We start from the raw sequence: 27,509 nt of genomic DNA, 5'->3' as shown, positions 1-27,509 counted from the left end.
GCCTTTTTGGTGGCAGTTTGGATTCCCTGTGCTGTTGGCCAACAGCTACAAGTTTACAACACATATTGGTTGAATGAAGAATGAGCACGCGTATTTTGGTGGTCTTAACCGTTTCTCGTACGTCCAACCTTTGTTAATGTTGAAGCATTGTACAAATATTATAAGTAACCTGTGAGGGATGATACTAGAACACAGTGGTGATAATTGAAAGTTAGTAAAAGGAAGGGTTAAACTTTATGTACTCCGTGAAGAGCAAACAACTGAAGGAAACGGTTCAATTTATAACAGAAAGCAAACAGTTAAATCTCAAAGCAAGTTATTATTGAGATTAACGGGATGCGCATCACATTCTGTTTAAATGTGCGCTGTACTAGTGAGGTCTTTCTATTGAAATAATAAATGCATTAGTAGCCTAACACAAAGACAGTTTGATGAAGACCATTTGAAAGTAGCCTACAGGGCAGTGGCTAGGTTTTGCGTAAGTACAGCAAAAACTCAGCAAGCTATACTTGATTAAAGACTTGTTTTAGATAAACCATTATCAATATTGCAAAAGAATTCAGTTTTACAGATTCTAGAAAAATTGGTAATGTCATCTTGTAAAAAAACAATCACTTCAAGCCACCATAAAATTAACTATGTGTCCCAAAGAAACTTGAAAAAGCTATCATGAAAATTAAAGAAGAAGAAATGTCTGAGGATTCTAAAGAACTTGCAAGTTCTGAGTCTGACAATGTTTCTGTCAATGATGAAGAAGTGAAAGCAAATAACGTCGAGCAAAAACCCTCTAAAGAGCATTTTACTTTGTTACAAAGAAGGTAGGACTTTTCGCACGAACCTCATGCTAACCTGTAAAGACGTTAATGTATCCAGTCACTCAAAGTTTGAATTATCACTTGATATGATTGAAACGACGTTCAGAAATAAATTAAAAAATCTCGAAATGTCCAACATCGTAATTGCTTCGTTCATATTTGACACAACTGTCTCCATTTAACCTTAAACTGTTGTTCGTCATGAGATGACCTACTACAACTTCGCAAACTTTGTAGAACAGCCCGATTTGAATAAACGTGTTTCATTGCGTTAAATTATATTTACCTCTTTCTAAATAAAAGCTCTTCACAAGAATATTAAAATAGAAAAAAGTATTCAAAAAGTAGATTTAAATTACTCATAGGCTAATGGCATTTCTTAAATCAGGCCAGGCTCATCGGACTCAGACAAGGAAGATTGCAATGTCCACGTTGTGACAAGGTAAGACCTTTTGACATTGTTTTCTGAAAGTCACTTTCCTCAGTTCTTCCATAAACTTGTTTGAAGAAATAAATCACCATCTGTTTGCAACTTCAGAGTTCGTCCTTTGAACCCACAAGAACTCAATCGGAAAGATGGAGTCACAACCCAATTTCCGGGAGATGGCGCAGTTTGGGTGAGTTCCAAACTCCGATGAAACGAATAAGTGTGAATTCTATTACTGGAGTTTAACACAAAAATAAAGTTGAACATTGGGTCTTGTGACTGTGTTAGCTTTAGACATGTAACCTTGCTGCCCATACAACTATGCATGTGCGTTGTAAACCCTTCAAAGTTTTCCACTTTTTCCCATTCGTTGGTGTGCTAGTGTATTGCTTATTGCAACTGGTGCTGTATACTTAGTCTTGAAAATGTTAATCAAAAAAAAAATTTGTTGATCTACTGATATGGTGAGAATCAACTTGAAGCAAAGTGGTGGATAAGCCTCAAGGACTTGGAAGATTTGAAACAAGCACAAAAGGTCCATTCCATGTGCGAAACAAATGTATTGAAATCATTGAAAATGGCACTTATTGCTCACACACTTCCACAGTATGATTAAAAAGCAACAAGCCACGTCTAAGATTAGTAAAACGCAGTATTTAGAACAACTTGTTTGTAATTTTTTTACTACTGTTCCAAACATTCAAACAACATGGAATATACTATATAAGTTTTCAACAGCATTCCCTGTTTGACAAGAACCTGACTGACTCCCTTTTTATTTAAAGACTTGCTTCGTTGGATATGCGAATATCCTGAATGTTGTAACCCATTTGTAAAAATTATGAGTCATGTGCTTAAACCACAGCGTTGCTACCCATACTAACTATTCAGTTTTGGAAAACTACACGTAAAAACAGCGAATTTCACAATACACTAACAACAAAACCATCAACACATGCGTCAAAAATGAATGCAAAAATGTATTGACAGACTGCCTTTCAGCACATTCTAATCTATTACTGCTCAGCTGCAAAATCAAACAATAGATGCACAAAAGGAAGAGTACTGTACAATCAACGCATTTGTTCTACGAGGTTTAAATAATTATTTGCAGTTGGAAAAACGTTGATTCTATGTATTGTAACGCAATGTTTGTCCACGCAGGTCAATGACAATCAAAGCAAGACCAAGTCGTTTTCTTTCCACGGTGCATTCGAACCTGGGTGTACGCAATCACAAATTTTTTTGAACTGTGGTACGTAAACCAATGTGTCATAAAGAAATGTTTGCTTTTCTATAGCCTATTGCCATAACAAACACGATCTTGAACTAAAAGATTTGTAGCACAAAATATAGCACGTACCAAATTCCCCTCACTCAGACTCTACGGCACTACGTATATAATAATTTAGTGCTTGCATTCGTTTTTTCAAAGGATCGTAAAGACTAAAGTATCCCATATTAATTAAAGAAAATTTTGCATTAAAAGAATGGGCATTCGCCATATCATTACATCGTTGAACATAATAGGTATGCAACACTTGCTCAACATGGCGTTGGACGGATACGCGTGTACAGCATTTGCATTCGGGCAAACCGGTTCAGGGAAAACTTATACGATGACAGGACCAGTTACTCCGGTAAGTAATGTTGGGAAAGTTACTACAATTTGGATTTTTGTATAACACAATGTTGACTTTCACTGTAAGTTAAAAGGACATAAGTTTCTTCAGAGAGAAAGAGGGACGTATCGCCTGTGTTATTGTTTGTGATACCAGCGTGTGCAAACTTCAGACATGTTCTTTTATTTGTTCTGTAATTTGCTAACAACAGATGATATGCAATAAAAGCACGGTTTATAGCCCTCTCTCCGCATCACTGCTTATCGTTGATTCGTTGACGTAGTAGTCGTATACTAACAAATGACGCTCGTATATCGCTGCTTATCAAAAACTAGGTGCATCACAGTGATTAAAAAGTTTCTCACAATAAGTGTAAACAGGTACCACTTGTTTGGAGAAACGAAATCAGCTAATGCACTTTCGTGAGTGTTGGAATCAGGCCCGCAACCAACAAATATTTTCGGGGGGGGGGGGGCATTTAATTTTTATCAAAGAACAAACATTAAAATGATGCATTGTGACATTTTTATGTTAATGTCCACGCCCATTGATGATGGCGTATGAGCGATCTTTCCAGGCTAGATTGGAGGGCAGGAAATCTTCAGCCACTCAGCAGTCTCGTCGTCCAGGATTCTCAGACCATGCGCACCGTGTGGAGGCCGGTGGGTTAGGCAGTGGTGGATGACATGGTCTGCGGTCTGTTCCGTGGCACCACACTCGCATTCTGATGAAAAAGCCAGGCCCCACTTGTGCATGTCCGAACGAAAGCGGCCGACGCCAGTTCGCAGGCGGTTAAGCCTGACCCACGCAAGCCTTGCGAGGGACATCCCTGGTGGACGGGGATCGATTTCGGGTATGAAGTCACGGAGCGTGTAGGTGTGATTTTGCCACTCCGTGTTCCACATGTGGTTCGTCCAGTGTGCCGCACTTAAACCAAGTTCTTCTGCGTTCTTAAGGAGTTGTTGTGCGGCAGGCACAAAGGGGCGTCTTGATTTCAGCCGCTGCTTTATAGGTGGTGGTCTCTTGAATGTTGCATGGAGGAGATGGTCCGGGTCCAAAGCACGGCGAGCGAGAGAAATCGTGGCTCCTTTACGGCGTAGCTCAGCGGGTTGGATGCCTGCTAGGATGGGTAGGCAGTCCGTTGGAGTGGGACGCAGGCATCCAGTCACAGTACGTAGTGCGTCGTTGATGGCGGTATCAATCTGGTGGGTGTGAGAACTACGACACCAGACCGGCGCGCAGTACTCAGCGGTGGAATGAACAAGGGCTAGGGTAGCTGTACGAAGAGTTTTAGCAGTTTTATCCACGCCCATTGATAGAGTGTGTGGCACTACCATGTTACGGTTCAGTGGTCATAACTTATGTCAATCACGTTTTTGTTTAGTACAGCATTAAAGGAAACTAGTCTTTGTAACCTTTTCTCATTTAGCTATGACTACCCAAGGAAGAAAATTACGATAACACATTAATGTGTTCAGTCGATTACAAATAAAATACAACATCTGTAGGCTACGAACTGCATTGGCACGACTGTAATCATAAATTAATCAATAACATATATTTACACCAACATAAACAAGCAGATACATATGAATAAACTCAACACGGTAATTACAAATTACAATCCTGAAACGTTTTGTTGGCTCAACAAGTTTTTATGTTTGTAGGCCCAAAGAAGTTGACTTTGCAAATGCAAAATGACATTTTAATTTAGAGCATAATGTCTAACTTTCTACTTGATTTGGCAAGTTCGTTTAACACCAATTCCGCGCTTGGAATTTGAGTACGATGGATTTGCATGAGAGCTAGTCCAGAAAGCCTGTCCTGCCCCATAGTGCTTCTAAGGTAACTTTTCAAGCGTCGTAGACATCTAAATGTTCTTTCTGCAGAAGCAGTTGTGACTGGAAGTGTAGCCAAAATTATCAAGAGTTTGTAAATGTTTGGATAAAACTCTTTTTGGTATTCTATTGCTGACACCGCATCAATCGCACTTGCTGGCCTTTCACTTTCAAGAATTCGTTCCCACTTAATTTTCCATCTGGCAAGTTCATCTATCATGGCTTCGCAGTCAATGTCGATAGTCTACACTCTACAATATGGCTGTACGTGTACGACGTACGTCTATTCATAGTACATTTCATACTGCATAGAACGCTTAAAATTGTTTCAAAAAATTTTGGGGGGGCAAATGCCCCCAATGCCTCCCCCCCCTGATTGCGGGCTTGGTTGGAATGGTTGACATAATTTTATGGTGCAATTTTGAAAGAAGTGCTCCCGTTTTAAGAGTGTGTTTTAAAATATTACCTGTTTTATATGACAGTAGCTTACATTAGGTCTCACACGAGAGCTTAAGAATATTGCTTGAAGTTGCTTGAACTTGCTTGAAACCAAAAACTCGAAGAAAGAAATGATAAGTGATAATTTCATTACCAGGGAAGGGGAATTGATTAAACACAAAACTTTAATTGCACCGTAGCTTTACACAAGCTGGACTTTAAAACATTTATTTGCTTTTCGTTATTTGATCAGAGACTTCAACACAAAAGTTATGATCCACGCAAATCCAAACGTACTTATTCACTTACGATTAACGCAGTATGTCGTAATACACTTTTTAGCGTGTTATTCAGAGTAAATATTTGTGCAGTACTCATTGTATTATTGTAATCAGTGGCGGAACTTAGGTGTTTATTGGAAGGTACAAGAACTTCAAAAAATCAAAATTCTGAAACAAAATGAACAATGCGATAGTTGACCACTAATTAGTTTGATATAAGGTCTAGAGAGCTGCTTGACCCATGTAAAATTTTGACAAATTTACCTTTGTTTTGGTCAGTTTTTGCTACTTTTCTGGCCGAGCAATCGTTTTCTGTGTCAAGACGTGCACTTGTTATTGGCGTTACATGATTTTCTTCAATATGAAAAGAAATTTCTAATTACTATTTTCATGGCCACAAAAGGATATCAATAACTGGTATAAGTTAATTAATTCTTGTCTAGTAGAAGAGTGCGTTTACTTCGGAGCACTAGCGTACGCAGGGGGGGGGCCATTGGGCCATGGCCCCCCTCCCCCCTTAAAAATGTTTTAGTAGTTAACGACGTAGATTAAAGCATTTAATATCTTTTGAATTGCACTGTCAAAGCAATTAACAATGTTGTTCTATAGACTAAGCCAATACGAAATACATAGCCCAATCCACCTACCCCACCCCAGGTATGCCAATGTAGCATAGTTTTCTGTAAGCCTATTATAGTGAGAAAGAAATGGATAAAGTCTAAACTAAAACCATACTGGGATATCATGAAGACGTCTGGGATATCAATGGCCAGTGGCGTAGCCAGGGGGGTTTGGGGGTTACAACCCCCCCTTTGGCACGCGTGTGACGTCACGATATTGAGAATGATGCTTTCAGTCTCTTTATGCTTGGGAATGATGCTTTCAGTCTAAAAAAACTTGCCTAATTTTAAACAAAACTAATTTTAAACAAAACATTAAAAGAGCGAGTTTTGCCAATACCAAACATTCAAACATCTCAGCCAGGAATTAGCAACAAGAAAACATAGAGACTTAGCTTTATTTCCGAAAAATGCCGAAGAAAACATGATCTTATCCTTTTGCTATGCCACCGGACAGCACCATTTTACAGGAACATTTATACCCACATTTTTGTTGAAAATGCTCTCAGAATGCATCAGATTCAAAGTAACTTTTCAAGATTTTCTGGGGGAGGCCCCCCAGACCCCCGCCGCTGGGTGTCGTCTTGGGTGAAAACGCCGTCGGGCTTCGCCCGCCGGTCATCAATGGCCCACCCCTTGAGAAAATCCTGCGTACGCCACTGCTTCGGAGTATTGCATTATTTCTAACGTTTTTGAGGAACACATGAACAACAGGTCTAAGCTTTAAAACCACTTCTGAATACACATTTTTTGTGCCAAATCAAACTTTCTCAAATTGTTTAATTCTGTTTTAAACATTGCATTGACCAATCGTACCGCAGAAAAGTTGTTAGGCCTACTAATGGACGCAAGATCATACTTTTCACTTGTTAGCGTTTTTGAAATGATTGCTATTGTTATTTGCGTGGAATTTCACTGTAGTGTAGACTATTGAGTGTAACTTTCTTTGACAGATCACCAAATATTCGCTGCTTTGTTTATTCTGACAAACGGTTTAATTGATCACATTTTTTTCCTTTTGCTCCACAAAGAAGCAACAATCCTGCTTTTGTTACGGAGCTATCCCATGTCATTTTAGTTAACGATTTAAAAGCAAACTTGTGTTCTTGTTGCAAGTTACATCTTTGAACAACTGTTCGGCCAAGTTTATAAAGTACAGTATTTTTTGCATCCAAAAACGTCAGACCGTCTTGCTGGTTTCGCTTTTTAACCGTCATGGGGTTGATACTGAGAGGAAGGGTGACTAGCTCACACTCGTTGGTCGACGTTGCCTTACAATACATGCGAGAGTGGGTGCTTCCAATGTTGGGTTGCTCAGCGAGAAAAGTCGACCTTTAAGTTCTGTCTGGATCAACTTATGTTTGTGGTACAGAAGCAGAGCAAAATCCCGAAAACGGATTTAGCTGCTTCGTGCCACAAAACCACCAATAGGCCTTTTCTCAAGTCTTTATAACTTTGTAAACTTCATCACAAAATCAGTGAAGAAATTCTTTACAAGCATTTAGGTTTACTTAAAAAAAAAAAAAAAAAAAATTTAGGTTTACTCTCGAAAAAGAAATCTACTGTTTTGAGTTGTCTTTCCCAAATTTTTTTGGAATAGATTGATATTACCGATCATTTTAATTATATTTCAAGCAATTGAAAATCAACACATGGGATTATTCTCAATTCATAAAAACCAACCAGCGGTGAGGTAAAATTTCTGCCCACCTACAATTAACGTTTCAGCACAAAACCTTTCGTTGTATTTAAGACATTTAAAATATTGTTGGCAATTTTAAATTGATAAAAGTGTGGTGACATTGTGTGCTTTATAGTTAAAGGTGCTGCTTGCTTATTTAAACTTTAAAAACATTATGTCCTCTTTATCAGTCACCGACCCACCGGCTCTTTTTGTGGAGCTTTATGACTTAAAAGTTTGGCTGCAATAATACAGAAAAATCCATCTATATAGTGACTTCGGCTATGGATGGTGACATTTCGTTATAGTGGCATCTGCTGTTCCGCTTTTAAAGTACAAGTAGAATTCGGAATTAGTGTCTTAGTTAGACGAGGCTGACATTTCGATGATTTCGTCATAGTGATACTTTTTGAAAGGTCCTTTCCAGTGTCACTGCAGGCGAGTTCTATTGTGTATTCCTAGTATAGACTGACTTCTATTTTATATTTATTTGGATTTAATTGATCATGAATTCACTTTCTTATAACTATCTCATTGTTATTGTTTTATTCAATAAACCTACTATATCTTCAATCCATTTCTTACATACAGGAAGCGACTAAGTTGACTCAAGAGCGCTCTCTAAGGGATTTAGATTGCTACGGTTTGATTCAGTTCAGCTTTGCCTTTCTCATGGATATGGTAGCCAGCAAGCAAGATACATCCTACTCTATCAGAGCGTCTTACCTGGAAATCTACAATGAGCAGGTAAGACTCTTTTTGACATCCGTTATTAAGAAGATAATTTACAGGTAGGGTAGTAGCCTACAGGCCTAAACGAAAATGTGGTTATTTGATTTGAGACACCCTGTCTCTTATTTTCTCTGACAACTCTAAAAAACGATTTCATCTATAGTCTTAAGAGAGATAACATTATTTTGACTTACCATGATTAAACGTGTTATTCGTTTTATACATTCTATTTGACAGCGAGCATATCTTGCATCATAGCTTCGCCAAAATGAGTGCGTGCATGAGGAATCAATTGTTTTGTTCATGAAAAGTGATGTTGTATTTGCAAATGATAAAATTTGCCAAATTTCAAACTCTTCCTTCTACAAACATAGCCCTACGTTGATTTAGGTTCAAGATCTTCTCAACCCGTCTGGTTACGACATGGTGCAAGTGCGGTGGTCAAAGTCGCTCGGTTTCTATGTTGAAAACTTGTTTGTGAAAGAAATCGAAACTCTTGATGATCTTCTGACTGTCTTGGAGGATGGGATGAAGAACAGGGCGGTTGCAGAACATAACGTCAACGAACACTCCAGCAGAAGCCACAGCATCCTCACTGTTTACCTCGACAGTGAAATGGTAACTATGCACACTAGGACCCAGACCTGGAGTGTTTTTAAGAAGACGGAAACCTTTTGAAAAGTCCGGAATATAGTAAAACTACCGCGTTGTTGTTCTCCGTAACAGGTGTTCTTCTTTAAGAGAAAATCCGTTTTTAAAGGCATTTTCTTTGTTTTGTTATTTTTCTGCGAGAGCCAGAATATTTGGCTTGCTACCGGGCGCGATTTGTTTTTTTTTTTGAACAAGTCTGACTAAGTAAAAGTTAAAGTATTGACATTACATCTTATCTCCTGTTCCTTGAACATTGTTATGCCCTTGTGACAAATTGTATGCTTGTTGTTCATTATTCTTGATGAATTAGTTTGCATAAGTTACGAGATATAATGTGATGCAGATCAGCGAAGGCATGTCTGTCACCAAACGTGGTAAGGTCTCATTTGTGGATCTGGCAGGGAGTGAGAAGGTGAAGGACACAGGATCAACGGGAGACACTCTCATAGAAGCTACTAACATTAACCGGAGCCTGTTGACCTTGGGTATAATTAGAAATTTATTTCAGCATCTTTATTTCAATCGAGCTATAATTAATATTATATCACAGTTTTCCATGTGTCAGTTTATTTTTTGTATCTTTAATGCAATCGATAAACGTTGGTATCCAAAAAATTTATTTTGACTTGACTATAATGCAAATCCAATGTATAAATTGGTTGTACGTTTGTTGACATTTGAAACAAGCTGGTTAATTGGTAAAAATTATACGATCAGCAGTTAACGAATCACAAAAGAATGGGACGCTTCGAAACTCTGCTTTGTTTGCTCAATTATCTTTGGCTTGAAGCATATTAGTGGAGGAACAAATCGTAAAAATATTTACTTTTCTTTTACTTTGTTCCTACCAGTCAACAGTTGAGTCACTTTCGTTTACCACTGGACGTATCTACGTGCGTTGTTTTTCTCAGTTAGTTACGAAGACTACGTTTCATAAAAAGATGATTTCTCAGGTTAAAAATAAGTTGAACTACTTAATCAAAGTCGAACCAGTGTTGTTGAATTTCATACTAGCCTGAGTCATGTGCAGTGTAGTCCGAGTAAAAATAAGGACTTATAGAAAGAAGCAAGATCTCGCTACATGTTCCTAAAGTAGTCTACGCTATACTTTGTTGATAAGGGATTTCGAAAACCAGCTAAATTAATAAATTAGACACCAGGTATCTTTCCAACAGGTTTTTAATATTGTAAAATGATCTAAATGGTTATACAGGAAATTGCATATCAGCACTGAGCGATCCTAAAAAGCGTACTGGACATATACCATTCCGCGACAGTAAACTCACAAAATTACTGGCCGACGGATTGGGTGGATCTGGCATCACCTTAATGGCAAGTGTTTTTGATTCTACAAGTTACCGATGCATTTCAATACGTGGTAGAATCTTTTTGCTAGCTTACTTGTGCTAGCTTCAGCTAACCAGTTATATAAACCATTCCACATTAGTGCGATGTTTTAGTCAAAGAAAGATCTAATGTGTTGCCCAGATGATGGCTGTCGCAGATTTAATTATTTTACTGAAGATAAAAACCGGTTAGTGTGACCAGTGGCGTAACAATGGCTTGTCTATCAATTTTATAAGCGCAATATTTCATAATTTCTATTGGTGATAGCACTGTGACCTTTCCTTTTTTGTTTTTGACCTTACTTTTTGAAACTTTCGATGTCGTGGACGTACGTTTTCACCATTTCAAGTGAATACGTGCTTACCGCTGCAACCGAGTTTCTTTTCAGCATGAACCGACTGGAAAATTGACCTGTAATAAATTATTTGTATATATACACGAGTTTAGAGATTTTTCGATTATTTTCCTTCGTTCTGATTTGTCTGTGGGACTGACGAGGCTTGATTGTCACTGCATGACAAGAACTACAAACAATGAAAAAATACTTGTCAAACGTCTCTCCAAGTCTAAGCAAACTATTCCCTTCTTTTCTCTAAAATAAAGAGTCGGCTTCCCAAAGCTTTGTAAAAATAATTTGAAATACTTTTGTTGTCATCAAAACGAATGTATTTACTTAATTTCAATTTTAAAAAAAGAAACATTAATCAAAAACCAAAAGCTCTACACGTTTTTGTTTAATAGAAGCTAATCACTTTACTTTTGTCAATTTATGCAAGATGAAATTTCTTCTAAAATGATGTTTAATATTTATTGGATCATTTTACTACAGATTGACCGTAAAGTGCAATAGATTGAGTTTCGCTGGCAACATGATGGTTGTTTACTTCATAATGGAGATATTAACGACCTGTTTTAGCCTGATACTGCGAGTTCGTTGTGGTAATGGTGAATTGCACTAGCTTTCGTAACACAGTTCTATAGTCATCATAGCACATGACATTTGAGATTCATCGTTATTGCAACACCAGGCCAAAACAGGTCGTTAATATCTATATTATAAAGTGACCGTAAAATGTTCACAGCGTTTCTTCCTAACGTATTGTCAATTGAAAAACTAAGTACCGTTACTCATTTCTTCACATTTGTCTTTTCACTATTACATCTTAAATTGACGACACAATCGAGCGCCGTTACCAAACGTTCACGTAAAGAATTACATAATGATGATGAGCTGCCTTTATTAGAAAAACAAGATCTTTTCAACAAAGACAGGCGCGTGGTTTAGTACGGTTAAGTCCGGTGAAAATCTAATTGTGGGATATAGTAGAGAATAATACACAGGTATATCAGTCAAAAGGATTATTAGATGGTTCTAGCCACAGGATAATCACATAAAGAAGACAAAACGAACTTCGTCGACTTGATCCCCCCTTAAGCTTTGTCACATACTTTTGTCCTAAAGCATTTTGCTTCGAACTTCACTCTAGAGTCAGCCTTTCATAGAGTTTATAAAGTAGCACACCAAAGGTGAGATAGTAGGCCTTTTGAACACGTTTAACCATTGTTCATGAACTGTGTAGTAAATAACCAGACGTAGCAAATTATTAAAGCTATTTGATGCTTTACTTCGCAGACAGTTTTAGCTTTTAATTTCTGTAGTTGTAAACATTCGACGATGACAACTGGATCAACTGGATACAGTATCAAAATGGTTTCTGCTGTCGTGTAGACAGATGTGTGACATAAACTAGAGATAGATATGTTTGCAACAAGCTTGCACAGAGACATGGCTAGAAGTTAGTCAACGGGGAAAGCAACTGCAATACTTGCATTGAGACCGGATTGATTCCTTACCTCTCGTATCAAAAATACGATATTTGCTTCAAAAAAGGAGACAGACTTAACATTTAAGTTAGCGAATGGCTTCCCCAGTTGGCACCTTGTCAGTTACATTTCTTCCCTTTTAGCTCGTTGGAATTTTTAGCATCAAATTAAAAAGGCCGGCTAATTTGGAAAAAGAGGAGTTTTATCATTTTAGGCTGTTATGATGTTATTTTTGCGTGCTTTGTTAGTGAGAAAAGTTGAATGTTTCTGTGGGTTACTTATTGCACTTTGCACCCTTTATGATTATTTTATCAGTTTCATCTTTGTTGTAAAAAGAGCAGTAGCACAAGAATGAACCAGGACAAAAGTGTGTTTGAAAGGGTGGCTTTTATTACAAAAGACCTGTGATTGTAACTGTACTTTGTTGAATTTGAGCAGTGTTTGCATTTTCTAATCAGACTTACTTTCATCTTTGTGTATTTTACCCTATACAAATGAATAAGCTGTTGTTTCCGCACTATAAATGGAGGTCTTCAAACTTGCACTTCTTTTGTCTTGCAATCGATGTTTTATTGAGCGATGGCTATCCTTAGCAAGTGTTATTTCAGAACAAAATTTACAATACTCTGGCGTACTTTTTACTGGTTTAAATCGTTACGCTTTTGAACATCAAAGGTTCCAAAACAATTTTGCTGGTCTTAGAATAGAAAGGGTCATCGAATTGACTGACCGCTTTTATAAGTTAGATGGCATTTTTCACATACTTTTATGGTCAAGTGAAATAGATATCATGGATGATCAAATTTGTTTGAGTGACAGCATTAGCCAGCATGTTATTCTGGTGAAGACTTTAGCGACGTAGGCTACCACAGTTTTGTGAAGACAGTTTTGACCTAATAGTTAATATCTAGGCAACTTTTACGTTACCGTAATCGTTCGAAATTGTTTATGTCATATTTATGTGAAAAGATCACGACTTCTTTGCCAATATTGCGCAATAATTATGCAGAAAAGTAAAACATATCGGGATCAAGGGCAGCCTACCCCAGTATTTAAATTCACTAAAAAAAGCAATTTTATTTAGCAACTAATCCAGATATTTTTTTATTCAATTTGCTATTGTGTAACCAATTATACTTATAAATACAGTAGCCTATGTTAATCCGGTATGAATAACGAACGCTTTTAAAATCCTTTGTGAACTTAGAATACTTAAACTCCTTTGATAGTGCATGTGAATAGAGAATAGACATGCATTATTGTAGAAGTGTGCTGTGAAAACAACCGCCACTGCAGAAACACAACAACACCTGCTAATTAGTTTTGGTGTGCAAACCAAGCTTTGTGTTGCGTAGGCCTTCATAGGCATTTGTCATTATTTTTATGTGAATTGATGTAAGATTTTTTAAAAAGCTTTAGGATATAAGTTGGTTGCAGTTAGCATGAGACAGTCGATTTTATAGCAAGAAATTACCTTTGCAGTGCTTTCCAGGCTGATAAATAATTTCTAGGTGCAAACACTTTTCATCTTCGAGTGATAGGCAAAGCTCATATCTTCGTGAGAAAGATAGTGTTGCTTACGTACTTTCGGCAGAAGCGCATATTTTTAAAAAGCTAAATATTTACTTTCATTCTTGTTTTAATGAAAACGTTTAAACCCTGTTTTTTTTTTCGGTCATTTATCGGTTATTGACCGATTTTTTAGCACAATGTCCTAACAAAATATAGTCAATTCGGTCAAAATGTCCAAAAAAAAATATGTATATATAACCAAAAATGACTAAAAATGACCGAAATAAATAAAGTTGACCAAAATTTTTCAAGTCATTTCGGACAAATGACCGAAAAGTCTCAGCGGAAAAAAAACCTACACTCTAAACTGAACAATTAAAAGTCTCGAAATTGTATTCAAGTTTTCTTGTTCAAACAAACATTATCTTGTAAAGTGACAGAAAGGAATAATGACAAGGGCTACTTCAGTAGTTTCAAGTGCTGGGCTCCGTTTCTTCATCACCTAATTGTGACGAAACCAGAATAGTTTTCAAACATGTTTCTCGCATATTTCACCTTTTACCCTTGTAGTGACAGACAGTAAGTTAGCAAGTTAAATACTGTATACAAGCTGTAGCAAAGAAAAGGGAGTTGATTTTTCATAAGCAGTGAAGTCACTGAAGATTTTCTCCAAAGACAAGCATGGTTAAACCCAGGCCAGTATACGTATTTTTGACACAATGCGTAACATAGCCTACAGTAGTTTTTTACTAGTAACTTATCACATTTGGCATAACAAGGGTAGTTGTCCCATTGTTTTCCTATCAGTATCCATTAAATATTAGCATGTTTTACTTCGTTGATGTGTTTGTCCTGGGCAAGATGACTGGAAACGGTGATCTAAAATCAACTTTTCTTTTTGCTTTTAAAATAAATTTGCTATGAGACGGTGTTTAGTAATGGACGATTTAGACGAAATTGATGTGGACGAAAGCTGCTGGTGCTCTTGTCATGACTTGAACGAGGTGAATCACTTTCGACTATACTTTTGCTGGATAGGCTACAAACTTGTCAGTGGTGGCCCTAGTTGGGTTAATTTTAAACGATCCAAGCAGCCTTATTTTCTACTACTGCATAGACCAGGGAGTCCCAAACTATGGGTTGCGACCAAAAATCAGGTTTTTTGCTTGTATCCTGTGGGTCGCCAACTAAGCCTGAAATATGGGTGGCAAGAATGTTTTTCAGCTCCAATAGTAATGGGAATGAAACACTTGCTTGTTGTGTATGTTTTTACTTTGTTCGCTTTTCTGTTCTAGACTTTCAACATCAGATTCGAAAAAATTTTTAGTCATGAAGTTCAGCGTTATTTCATTCATTGATTGAAAGAGACAATAAATTTACAGAACAGTTTTCAAACTGTTGGGCTACCAATGATTGTTGTCAACAGATAGTCTGGTCCGTTATAGAACCAAAGTAGACTTAGTCGTATGTTGGCAATACAAGACAATTTATCCCACGAGCTCTTGACAGTCTATCGAAAGAGAAGATAGTCGGAACAAACGATATTTCCTGCAAATTCTACAAAGAAGACTATGTAAAGTAAAACTATTTTTCTTCAATGAAAATCAGATTCTCTTTCATAAAACATTGTTCTGATAAGTTTTTACACAAAAGTTATTTTCGATTAACTGTCGGTCACAGAGGCAATGTGTAGTTGCTACAAAAAATACACCTCAAAGAAAAAAATGTAATTACAGAGCTCTTTATCAGTGCATGGGCCGAGCAACTGTCACAATGAGAAGCTAATTTTGTTACAGACTACCCAGCGCTAAATCACAGAATATACGCTACCTTTACTGAACATCTAAAAGCATCGTTGACCAAGATGCTTGTGCTGTTTTTGTCAATAGTTGCAAGCAGCGAACTTGCTATTTTGTCTTTTTAAAGAATTGTTATCACTAAACCTTAACTTTCATATACACAAATAATTTTGACATTTATTGTTTTGCAGATTGCTTGCGTCACCCCTTCCAGTTACAACTTGTCCGAGACCCTCAACACATTGCGCTACGCCAAAAGAGCCAGAAAAATAAAAAACAAGTATGTTGCTGATATTTTGGCACCGATGTCTTCAGTTAGTCACAAATCAATTTACTTTATTGACGGTATCTTTTTTTATCAAAATTTTATCCTGGCGAGATGACGTAGTGGATCAGTTCACGTTCTCGCACTGTGCTAAAGATTTTAGATCGGCTTGATTGTCGATTGAGACCAATTCAGTTCGCCTAGCCATTGTACTGCAAGGGAAAGCCATTGGATAAGGATATTGCCACATTTATTACAATACTTCGTTGATATAGTATTAGGAGTTGGAATCATTGCCACCTACATAGAACGAGCCTTCTTATGCAAAATTTCAATGTTAGGTGCGTGGCCGAGCGGTGATAGAGCCTGCTCCACATCCGAAAAGACGTTGATTTGACATCGCTTTAAAGCACGCGGTTATGTCTCTGCATAAACTCAAGTCGCAATGATATCAAAATGAAAAATGGTTGCTTGTATTAAGCAAATAAGAGAGAAATTTAGCTTTCTCAAATTACCAAAGAAAGATTCGCATGTTAGCGTAACTCATATTATTTTTAAGGCCTGTAATCCGGATTGATCCGCGAGAGGAGCTTATCCTTAAAATGCAGAGAGAGATGAAGCTTCTTGTTCAGGAGAATAGATTTCTTCGGGATCAATTGGAATTCCCCCACAGAGATAAGCCAAAATTTCCTCTTCCAAACACTGCAGACGGCTTACAAAAACGAAATTTTGAAGGTAGGCTACCATGAACTTCAACCTTTAAATCCACTTTTATTTTTAAGATTGGCTTTTTCTTGAGTAGTCAGCACTGCCCCAAAGTATAAAAACAATCGTTACAAAGTTTTCGCATTAGGCTACCGATATTCTTGTTTGCATTGTTGGATTCTATCGAGTGTAAGAACAGCTTGCTCGTTCAAAATGTCTTGTGCTTTATCACAACCACTCAAACTAACACCGATTTTCAGCTTAGAATACATTTGCCTTCCTGCAATGACGTAGCCTAATGTGACTGCAGGTTCGGACCATGCAGGAAGGGAAAATATGGTTGAAATTAACGGTAGTAACCCATTGTCATTTGGCAGTATTTAGGTTTAAAATTGACACATAATATAAGCAAAATGGAAAGGCCTACTTAGTTTCTACATTAGACTGTTTTATGAAAAAGTCGACCCCCCACCCCCGGTCTTTCGGTTGCTTCCCTGGCTACATAATATCTAGGCTACGTTTGAAACAATTGGAGTGGAAAGCAATTCAATCATAGTTGCTGATGGGGTAAATGGTAATGATTTAATTTTGCTTGTTTGAGTTTGTTTTGCCTGATTTCACAATCTTGTAGGAGCAAGCCATGCACCCCTGCCGGGTATCAAACTCAACACAAATTCAATTAACCTCAACAACATCACGTCTCCAGCAGACAGATCTGTTTCTGACAACAGCCTTTATGAAATGTTGCAGGTAAATATTGCAGCCTATTGTCATATTTAACCCTTTTCAAAAACTAAAAAATTTAATCGCAAGGTAAATAATACAATGCTCTTAGATTTGACGTAAAGTTTGTATTTGTGTCACACTACAAGTCATTAATTTTGTCATGATACTGTTCAATTTGTGACGTGATGAAGAATACAATAGCAAGCCTTAAGCTGCTATTTTCATGGAATACTTTCAAACGAAAGTCGTCCAATAAGACATCAAAGTTTTGGTCATTGTAAAGAAAGTTCTCGCTTCATGTAAAAGTAAAACTTATTTTGCACATAAATAAAGGTATTTTTAAAATTTGATGTTTTGTTATCGACTTTATGGCACACGCTGTAACTCAGCACCGCAGCAGGTCAAAACAGAAACATGTTTTTAAGAGCGAGCGAACACCACAAGAAACTGGGATCGTGTCATGTTTGTTTCATGTGGTTTGTTAGTCTTGGAAACGTGGCTTACTGTTTCATTTCTCGGAATGTCTCTGGTGTCGTTGTTAATCTAATCATCCTTGTTTTCAACACAATAGGAGTATATGGTGGAAAACGAAGCGCTGAGAAATGAAAATCAGAACTTGCTCACTCAGCACAGTAACGATGAAATGGAAAGAGGTTTCGTAACGGGAGAAAATGATAAGCTGATAAAAAAGTTGGACGGTTTAAACAGGTCGGCTTACTATTTGATAACATTAAAGACTGGTTAGTTAGCAACACCAGGAATAGCCTACTTGGTGAAATTTGTACTTTTCAAGTTTTTATTAGAATAAATATTTCTACAGTGCTGGGGTAGGCTACAACCTAAGTTATAGACTGTTTCTAAAGTATACGCATGCAGACACTGACCAGACGAAACTAGTTTGTACAGACTTACAACAGCTTCTGCAAAGCGCTTTTATTTTGTCTTTACAAAAAGTAAGCAAAAGTAATGAATTAGTGTCTAATCATCTCAGACAAATTTTTAGTCATAAAAGATTTTTCTATTCTTTATCTAAACTTACACTTGTACTAATATACAAAGCTGTAGGCCTAACCTCACATAATGCAATGCAATATTATAGTAACGTCGTCAGCTTTTTTCTTCGTAGACTATATTTTGGGTTAAAATCTTTTTAATAGATACCTTTACTTGTTAAGGTCGTAGATACTTTTGAGCTGGTTGAACTATGTATGTCGTAGCATTGTTTTTGTACAATGCCACCGAGATCTGGTGAGACACAAGCCAGAAATAATGTATTTGGAGTAAGCAAAATGTATTGAATTACTTCTGGCTCGTGCCACCCCAGTTGGGCTGAAGTATTGTCTCATTAGAACAACTTTGCTTCATTAAATTGATGTCTGGTAGCGTTGAAGTTCTGTTTTAGTAATATATGGGCACGATTGCACGAATATGTTTTCAGTGTAACCAAAAGTCCGACATGATAGCTCAACTAGATACTGTAAGTGTCAAACCTTGTGAGCCAAAAAAAGAACAGTATCAAGCAATACTGGTTCAGCTCTCGGGCTTTGCGTTTGAGCAACGCATTTCCAGGACAGCGTCTGCTCTTCAAGCTACATCTAAGTAATTCACACTAAAAAACACTTCAACATCAAGCAGAAACTTCTCTGTCAATTTTGGTGACCGGGCCTGCATCTGTGGTTCAAGGCTTCTGCAAGGATTCGATAATTCCAGGATTAAGGTTCCGTTAGTGACTTTTTTAATCCGAGGATAAAGGTTTCCACAATCAATTAATCAAATATAGTTGGTATTTTTATGACAATAAGTGTAAATTATTTGATCAACAAAACTCATTTTGTTAAAGTTTTCTTAGCTTCAATTTTCTTTCTATTCAAAAAGATGGAAGAAATTTTAAACATGATTATCTGAGAGCATTTACAGCGTCACCAACTGTGCCTGTTGAGACTATATTTATGCAGCTTCGTATTTTCAGGCTGATGATGTCAACTCCAACATACGGGTCTTCTTTCTTCAGTCGCACAACATCCGGGAGATCTAATCAATCTTATCAAACTCTTAGCGAGTCTACCACTCCTCTGTCACACACTTCCTACCTTTATCCTTCTCACAGCAAACAGTACGGAAAACCTAGTAATGGGTTTGTGCCGTATGGGGTCGGAGTTAAGCCTCCAAATGGCCCCGTGCAGGCCTGGAATTCAACTCCTCCAGCACACCGCCAAGCCAACGGCCTTCCTCCATTAAGAAACTCTCCACAAATGTACGGAAAAGTCTCAAAGCAGTTGAATCACTCTGTACCTCGTGGCCATCATGGTCCACCGCCCCAAAAACTGTAAGTGCACACTTAAGAGATCAGTGTTTGCATATCCAACATTTTTTGTGAAAAACAAAGATATACTTATGGTTTTTGGTCACCAAATACAGTAGAAGACTTAAATTTTCTTATTTGTCAGGAGAACCTAATTTGAGGAGATTACTGTTTCTTGTCGCACAGTTCTCATTTGTTTTTTCCTTGCAGGGGTAAGCCCTCATACGTAACGCAGTTCAAGAAGAAACAACAACGTCCACCGGTTGGTGTGACCAACACAGCTAGTAATGTAGCGTCAAATGACATCATGAAAGACTTTCCAATGCGCGACTACGCTCCGGCGAGAAAGAACAACTTCACTGTATATCAAAATAGCGCTTCTACAGACCGCAGTGAAGAAGAGAACAGTAACCTATCATCAATGAGAAACACTTCTAGTGTCAATAGACTTCCAGCGGACTTCCATGTACGGTTTGGAAAACCAGGATATTTTCATATTCAAAATAACCCTAATGGTGGAGGAGCACTTCCAGAAGAGGCGTATAAACCTCAAAAAATCAGCCCCAACACTTCCATGACCAAAGAACTTTCAGCAAGTACGTAACATTCATCAATACAAACAGTTCGTGCGAAAGTTAAGGTGAACTTTTTGTATGTAGCCCACATCATGGAGAACGCATGAAAAGATCATTTTAGATTAGATATGATCTGTTTGCTTGTGAACCCAGCTAGCATGGTTGCTTTTTTTATGTTAATTTAATGCTAAAAGATGCTAGATAAAAAACAGTTATCGATTTATATTCCATCTGGAAGTCTGCCGGATCGATCGTGGTGTTCGAGACGTTTTTCATGACTTAAAAATGTGCTACATCATTTGTAATAGTTAATAGTTACATAGTCAGACTACTCGGAGTTTGCTACAGGTCACATTATTTATAGAATTTGCTGGTGTTTTGTGCAATGGAATTGCAATGAAAAAATGGTAGCATACAGTATTATTTTAAGCCATGACAAAAAGACCCATCCCCATCACTCCACCCACTACTAGTAGCGTTGACAGGATGGTCCATGGGTTACTTTGGACCGGCCCGGGATGACTTTAGGGGCTCGTAAGCTTACCAAGGGGCACGGGAGCTTGAAGCCAACGCGTGCTCTTTGGATATAGTGCACTTTTAGAAGTGTCTTGATTTAGGGACAGAGGGTCTTACTGGAATCGGGGCCAAATTATCCTCGCAATGTCCCTGCCCACCACAATCGACCGGGCTTCCAGCTAATGAGAAGTACTTACATTCCATCAGATATAAGTGCATATTCGATTTATGGTAGCCTACTACTTTTTATCTGTCAGAAACTATGCCATGGTAAGTTTCCTTTGATTTAAATGTTTTGAACATTAAAGGAGCCATATTTGCAATGTTTTCATGAGTTTCTAGATAATTATTATTATTAAATTTCAGCTTCTCTACGGAGGTTGAACCAAAAAATGCGCCAAGATATGGAAGCCCTTGATGCAGAAATCAATTCATATCAACAAGCAATGAACAAAAATGCAAAGAAAAAAGTTACAGCAACGTGACGATGATGACGTCATATTTCAGGCTTTCGATTTCCACTTTTCATTTTACCTTTGCTATGATTCAGGCTTCGTAAATTATAGCAAGCGCTGTCAAGTTACGGTAAATACTAGACACACGTCCAAGTCTATGTGTGATGGGATGGAAACATTATAGTATAGAATGTCACAAGATTTAACGACTGGTTATTGCCCATGGGTATTTACAGGTCATGTTGGAAACATCACTATGAAGGTCATTTGTCATACATTAACATAAATACTTTGACGAGACCAGGCCTGTGATGAAATTGTTGCACTGAAAGCCTTACTAGTAGGTACATAAATTAGAAATAGAACAAGTAAAGTGATAATGTCAACATAAAATAACGTCAAGAATATTTTCAGCAGTAATCATAACATTCATCTTTCATTATCAACTTTTTATTCATTTGTATTTACTTTTATTGCAAAATCCGTTTTCTTGTCAGTCGTGCGTTTGCGTGCATTGCTCGGTTCAAAGTCGGTCGCATACCGGTCGAGTTCAAACACAGGCATTGAGGTAATGAAATCATTCACACTCTTACGTCACCGCTGATGCTCCGAATGCGGATATTACTGACTCAAACATCACGTGACGTAATACAAAACGAAATTCATCGATTTGACGTAACAGTCTTTACTTTTTTTCTAGCTTGTAATAATGTACAGCAATTGTTAAAGTCTTCAAATCCAGCTATACGACATTTGTAATGTAACCTTGCAACATTTTTTGCCTTGTTGAGAACGTCGTAACTTTTACGTTGTTTGTATCGTTATTAAACATCAGTACGCCTTGCAGTGTTAAGAAAACTGTGAACCAGTAAATTGACGAAAGTTAAAGCAGAAAAGGTTGAAATATTTTTACATAACACATGCTTTATCGTTTTTTTGGTTACACATTTTCGTTAATCTTTATACAGCACAAAATAAAAATACTTTAACTTTACGTTGCATGTATCGTTCTGGTGATGAAACCATGAAAAGGGTTATGCTCTCATCATAAGTTAGCAACTCTATCTACATCATCAGAAAAGCTTGCGAGCAAATTGAATAAACAAACACTTTTAACGCAATAAGCTGGAAAAGTAAAATCTTCAAGTCTTCAGAAAAATTAAGTTTCTCCTACTGATGGAAAGTGCTAAGGAATTCTTTGGTAAAATGCCACCAGTAATATCACAGCTGCCAACTGCAAGAAAAATAGTCAATGGATTCTTGAGCTAAAAACTATCCTTGCGTTTCCCACTACCATTTGCCGAGGTAGTACTATTTGCCACTGTTTCAGACCACCAGATATTATAGTTCTCAAAAAAATTGGTTTATGGGTACAGTGGAAATAAAAATTCTAAATGATAAACCATGTAATCGTAATTCATAAACCATGTAATCGTAACTCATATTAAGTACATTTGTGTTCAATAAATTAAAAAAAGTTTCTTAATTACAGTACAATTCTAAACCATATAAATAAAACATCTAAAGAAAAAAACAGTCTTAGGCTTACCATGGCCGGAATTACTATAACATTAAGTTACTGACAAGTTAATACTCTTTGTACTGAAAAGTTTAGGTGTTCATCAGGACAATTATTGTTTCTAGCACTAGTTGCTACGTTTATCTGATGCAATTGAAAGTAAAATTAACAACAAACAAGATGGTTTATTGCTTTACTGACGTTTCGCGCACCATGACAATGCGCATCCTCAGAGCGAATAACATACAAAATAAAATTTCACCAGGTTATATACTGCAGTGCGATTGAAGGCAAGAAAAAATAAAACACGCAATATTTTAAAAAATTGGCCAATGATGTGTGAGCGGTTACTTTCCACGTTAAATTACGTAAAAACTTCCGACAAATTGGTCACTGTAAAATTTGGAGAAACCCAACTAAGTTGTATGGATTCGCCTCTTGATAATTAGCCTAAATATCAGCATTAGTTAAATGATAAATAGGTTACTAGATAAACAGCACCACTTAAATAATAAACACCCAAGCACATAAATCGTTGATCTCCTTACTTTTAATGGTTTAAACTCCTCATGCAGACACAGTTTACAGTTGTCCATTTCTTTAGCAAGACCCAAAAAATAGAAAACTGTTGTAGTTTGAACGCATTAGTGGCTCAAACTGCTTTCCTGTTTCGTTTTTTAACTACGCTACGACAGACACATGGGCTAACAAGCCGCGGCATATCTTAAAACCTAGAGTTTTCTTACCTCCAAAATAATAATGACGATTGTAGTACAGCCAAGAGCATAGTAGTATCTCTTCAGTACGTACTCGCACCCCTGTTGTGAACAAAGCAAGTTAGTTGCACTTTTTCTAACTGCACTAAGTGAATAAATCCCTGATATCAACAGAATGTTTTTGTGGTAGCCCAGTTAAAGTTAAATGTAAATTACATATAGATCCTTGGAAGAATTGCATCACAAAACAAAAAGCTATGACAAGCTTCATTCAGGAATGGGAATTTGGCTTAAATTGTCTGTCACCCACGACCCCTGCGGCCTTCTAGACCCGCCACAATGTACTAGAACCTGTTAGAACTCCCTTACAGGACGTGGACTCAGAATGATTGACAATTTTAGGTTTTGCTTTTCATTTAAATAGTATATCAGTATCACATCTTTTACTTATCAATGCGTAACTTTCTAAAAGCTCGAGAGTTGTTGACTCTTAGAATGCTAGCAAGATTTAATCTGTTTGATCGAAAAGTTTTACTTGTTAAAAACACTAAAATTCCTGTATCAATCACACTTATGGTAGTCTCTGGATCTAAAACAAAACGTTCTGATGACAAAAATTTAAGTATCCAGTATATTGGAGTTAAAGTCTGCTTTCAAACTAATCTCTTTATTTTCCAGAACCAAAAAGGTAAATACGAAATAGCAAATCAGCAGCTTCAAAATCTACTTCTTACCTCTTCATAAATAAATCCGGATTCCGGTCGTTGGCATCTATCTTCGTCCAATACTTCTCCAGCATTATTAGGGTCAGGAATACAACAGGATGGAGGATATTTTCCAGTATCGTTGTAAAACTGCGAGTTTTCCCAATCTCTGTAACTCAGCAGACCACAGCACTCACCCTGTTGAAAATATTTCCATTAGATTACAGACGACGTTTGCAAGTTTGTGTTTGCGGTCTCTGAGCTGGCAAAATATTGACCTTTTAAAAACAATAACATTGTTTCTATCAGGCAGACTTAACATTGCTGCCAGCCTCCGTGACAAAACGTCTTTACAACATCATTCTTTCTTCTTCTATACGTGAAGCACCAAGCTCAAACCACTGCAGAAATTTGAAACTATAACACTAATAATACATCATTCTCTCGTGCAATTTAAAGCAAACGATTGGTTTGATGAAGATCGAGAGCATCTCATGGCTCAACGTTATTCTTAAATGTAGTTCTCCTTTGAGTAAATGCAAGCACAGCATGATAAATTTACATATATAACTTATTGTAACTTTTAACACATGTCGTTATTTCTCAGGCTGTTATAGCTTTAAATAGATTACAATTTTAACCTCTTCCAACCAGCTGAGCTTCGTCGCGAAGAAGCCATTAGGCCTATGTCTCTTTCTCGCCGCGCTATGAACCCCAACCACTTGCTACACGCAAGTCCCTACGAGTCTGTAAGCGAGCAACCCCGTTAACTGAAATCGAGACACCCATTTGTACGTGCCGCACAACTCTTGATGAACACCACTGAAGACCAATCCATCAGTCCGGCTACCTGGGTGGAGCACCAGTAGAGCTCGGAGTGGAAGAAAAACTTAAGACTTCAAAGTTTCATCTCCGACACTGGCCCCGATCCAACTGGAATGTTTTGCCAAGGAAGTCCTGGGTGCGGCTCAACCGCCTGCGCACTGGCGTCGGACTGTTCCGCTCCAACATGCACAAATGGGGTATGGCTCCATCTACGATCTGTGAGTGTGGCAAGGAAGAACAAACCGGCAGACCACACCATCTGCAACTGCGCCATGTAGCCTACCATGCGCCAAATGGTGTGTGTAGTCTGCGTGAATTGGATGACCAATTAAATCAGTGGCTGCTCGACACTTGCACAAATATCGAGACCGAGTTGCCGCCACTACCCAAGGGTGGTAAAAGGCAGAGCCTCTCGACCCTTTGAGTTACAAAGAAGATTCATATGAAGAAGATGGATTAAAAGTTTATTTAATTTAAGAATCGGGTTAAATATTTTACCTCTACTTGAGCTTTATCCCATGCCTGGTTAATTTTATCCTCTCCAATAGCACCGTACTTTGTTTTATACACTTCAGACAGGAGGCCAGTGGATTCGATGTAGTAGACATAAAGGATGATACAACCAACTGTCTGCAACACAGCAGCAAGCAGAGCCACTGTGCTGTACTGAAATTAATTGGTTGATTAGTAAATTAGCAGTATGAGATAGTCCTCGGTTACATGGCCGAGTGGTGAGAGGCCTAGGACAACAATCGAAAGTGCGCCAGTTTGACACCGCTCAAGGGCTTAAAGCTATGTGTTCAACAAAACAAGTAGTAGCATGCCTAAAGGTGGACACAAAGATTCATTTCCTTGTATTCACGTCTACTTACTATAAATTTTCAAATACTGGTCGTAAAGCCTGAATACGTCTGCAGACGTTGAATCGATGTAGAAAAGATGACTTTTGTTAGCTGGGAATGGTTTGTTTTGTTGTTTATAAAACCATAAGCTTTTGTGACGTAGCATCATTGTCCGCCCTCAAAGCCCAGTTGGTTAAGCGCCGACTTTTTGCAAATAAAAAAAGGCAAGATCGAACGGCGCTGGACCGGCTCTCAGGTGGGCGTTTGAGCAATGCATTTTAAGGATTGTTTTTCATTCAATCACTCACAAGCATCACTTGCATGGAATAAATTACAGACAACAACACTTCCAGAATTGCAAAATTTATCTGTCAATCTCAATAACCGGCCCTGCGTCAGTGATTTAAAGCCTCTACAAGGATGCGAAACTGCCAGAAATAACTTATCAGAGGTTCAGTCCGAGAATAAAGATTCAAAACAAACTGAAAACCAAACCTTAATACTGAAGGAATAATACCCATGTCACCAGTTTAAGTTTGCTGAAATAAAGTCATTAAGTTATATTTAGGTACGCCTACAGTACATACAGTATACATACAGTTTTCCAAAAATAGCTCATTTTATTCTACAAAAAAAATGCCTAAAGATTTGTGAAAAGCAAAATCTATAGTTTGATTAATTCAAAACTTAATATTTTTTTACACTGAAACCAAATATTCAACAAAAACACAATTCCACTTACCACAACAATGGAGGGCTTGCTTTCGTTAGCGCATCCATAGCATCCCAAGAAAGATATCAGCATTACGATGGCACCACTTGCTATGAGAATGTACACTCCAATCAACATGATGCTCCCAAGAAGTTCATAAAGTCCGTTATCTGCCACTACCGACCATATTCCCAATCCTAAAACCACCGCTCCACAAATCTACAAAATAAAATGCAATGTAGTTATACCCAAGTTTGTTCAGTGGAAGACAAAGGTAACCTTTATCTATAGCCTACAGAAAGAATGTTCATATTTTTTTGTTTACTTGAAGTTTATATCATCTTGTTTGACCGACATCCTACATGCAATATGTGATGTTCGACTAGCTCGGATCAGATTGTGCTATCGTGATCATTCAATGACAAACAGCGAACCGGTTGTTGGTATAGATGAGGATCTCGTTGCATAAGCAAGTTAATGGCGATTACCTGACGATACTGTGACGCGACTATTCATTAAAAATTATTTTTATTGCACAATTTACCAACATGAGGCTTTATCCAGCGTAATGTTATGGAACAAAATTAGCAATGTACATATTAAAGTCCTTTATTTCACGAAAAAACCCTTGCATAACGTCCTTGCTGCTTTGCTAAATAGCCCTTCGATAAATTGTCGTGATACTTGACGGTTTGGAGTCCGTTTTTAGATCATACCTTGTCACCGTCCGCAAATTAAAGGCGTGGTTAGCTGATGAGACTCACAGAACTGAATCAGTAGTCACCGCTTGCTTGCATCACAGTTGATTGATTGAAGATATTCATATGTACGTAGAATAGGTTAGCAATGCAAATTTAGTAACCTCACCATCCGTTCAGTTTAAATTTGACGAATATTCAGAAGTACCGTATAGCTACTTACAAACATTATGAAGTTAAAGACATAGATCAATATCTTGAAGACGGAAGACTGGAGTTTCATCCTGATCAACTTTATAGAAGACACAAACTACAAAATTTAATTTAACGTTTTTCCCAAATCAATTCTATCTTCTGTCAAC

General features: G+C 37.6%; 2 protein-coding genes across 2 annotated transcripts; one reads left to right on the top strand and one right to left on the bottom strand.

Annotated features, from left to right (window-relative positions):
• Positions 1-610: 610 nt before the first annotated feature.
• On the top strand, positions 611-22,125 carry LOC145775379 (kinesin-like protein KIF12). Its single transcript, XM_082586669.1, has 16 exons — positions 611-818; positions 1,204-1,257; positions 1,354-1,432; positions 2,407-2,497; positions 2,773-2,882; positions 8,314-8,469; positions 8,845-9,072; positions 9,449-9,590; positions 10,319-10,437; positions 15,779-15,867; positions 16,412-16,587; positions 17,189-17,307; positions 17,855-17,991; positions 19,253-19,609; positions 19,796-20,181; positions 21,043-22,125. Exons 1-16 carry the CDS (start codon positions 670-672, stop codon positions 21,159-21,161), a joined length of 2,511 nt encoding a protein of 836 aa, XP_082442795.1. The 5' UTR covers positions 611-669; the 3' UTR covers positions 21,162-22,125.
• Positions 22,118-27,509, bottom strand: LOC145775380 (tetraspanin-18-like). Its single transcript, XM_082586670.1, has 6 exons — positions 27,371-27,509; positions 26,480-26,668; positions 25,394-25,561; positions 24,101-24,268; positions 23,397-23,468; positions 22,118-22,365 (listed from the first exon to the last, which is right to left on the bottom strand). The coding sequence occupies exons 1-6, from the start codon at positions 27,428-27,430 to the stop codon at positions 22,318-22,320; spliced, it is 705 nt and encodes a 234-aa protein (XP_082442796.1). The 5' UTR covers positions 27,431-27,509; the 3' UTR covers positions 22,118-22,317.

This window comes from Aplidium turbinatum, chromosome 8 (assembly GCF_918807975.1).
Source record: "Aplidium turbinatum chromosome 8, kaAplTurb1.1, whole genome shotgun sequence".
Taxonomy (NCBI): Eukaryota; Metazoa; Chordata; class Ascidiacea; order Aplousobranchia; family Polyclinidae; genus Aplidium; species Aplidium turbinatum.
This window is presented reverse-complemented; position numbering and strand designations above follow the sequence as displayed.

Excerpts from the sequence above, each read along its gene's own strand:
- LOC145775379 (XM_082586669.1), top strand. The coding sequence starts at position 670 with ATGAAAATTAAAGAAGAAGAAATGTCTGAGGATTCTAAAGAACTTGCA. Across the intron at positions 1,258-1,353 it reads AATGTCCACGTTGTGACAAG|AGTTCGTCCTTTGAACCCAC; the intron begins GTAAGACCTTTT and ends TTGCAACTTCAG. Across the intron at positions 9,591-10,318 it reads CCGGAGCCTGTTGACCTTGG|GAAATTGCATATCAGCACTG; the intron begins GTATAATTAGAA and ends ATGGTTATACAG.
- LOC145775380 (XM_082586670.1), bottom strand. The coding sequence starts at position 27,430 with ATGAAACTCCAGTCTTCCGTCTTCAAGATATTGATCTATGTCTTTAAC. Across the intron at positions 24,269-25,393 it reads GGGATAAAGCTCAAGTAGAG|GGTGAGTGCTGTGGTCTGCT; the intron begins GTAAAATATTTA and ends TATTTTCAACAG. Across the intron at positions 23,469-24,100 it reads CCGGATTTATTTATGAAGAG|GGGTGCGAGTACGTACTGAA; the intron begins GTAAGAAGTAGA and ends TGTTCACAACAG.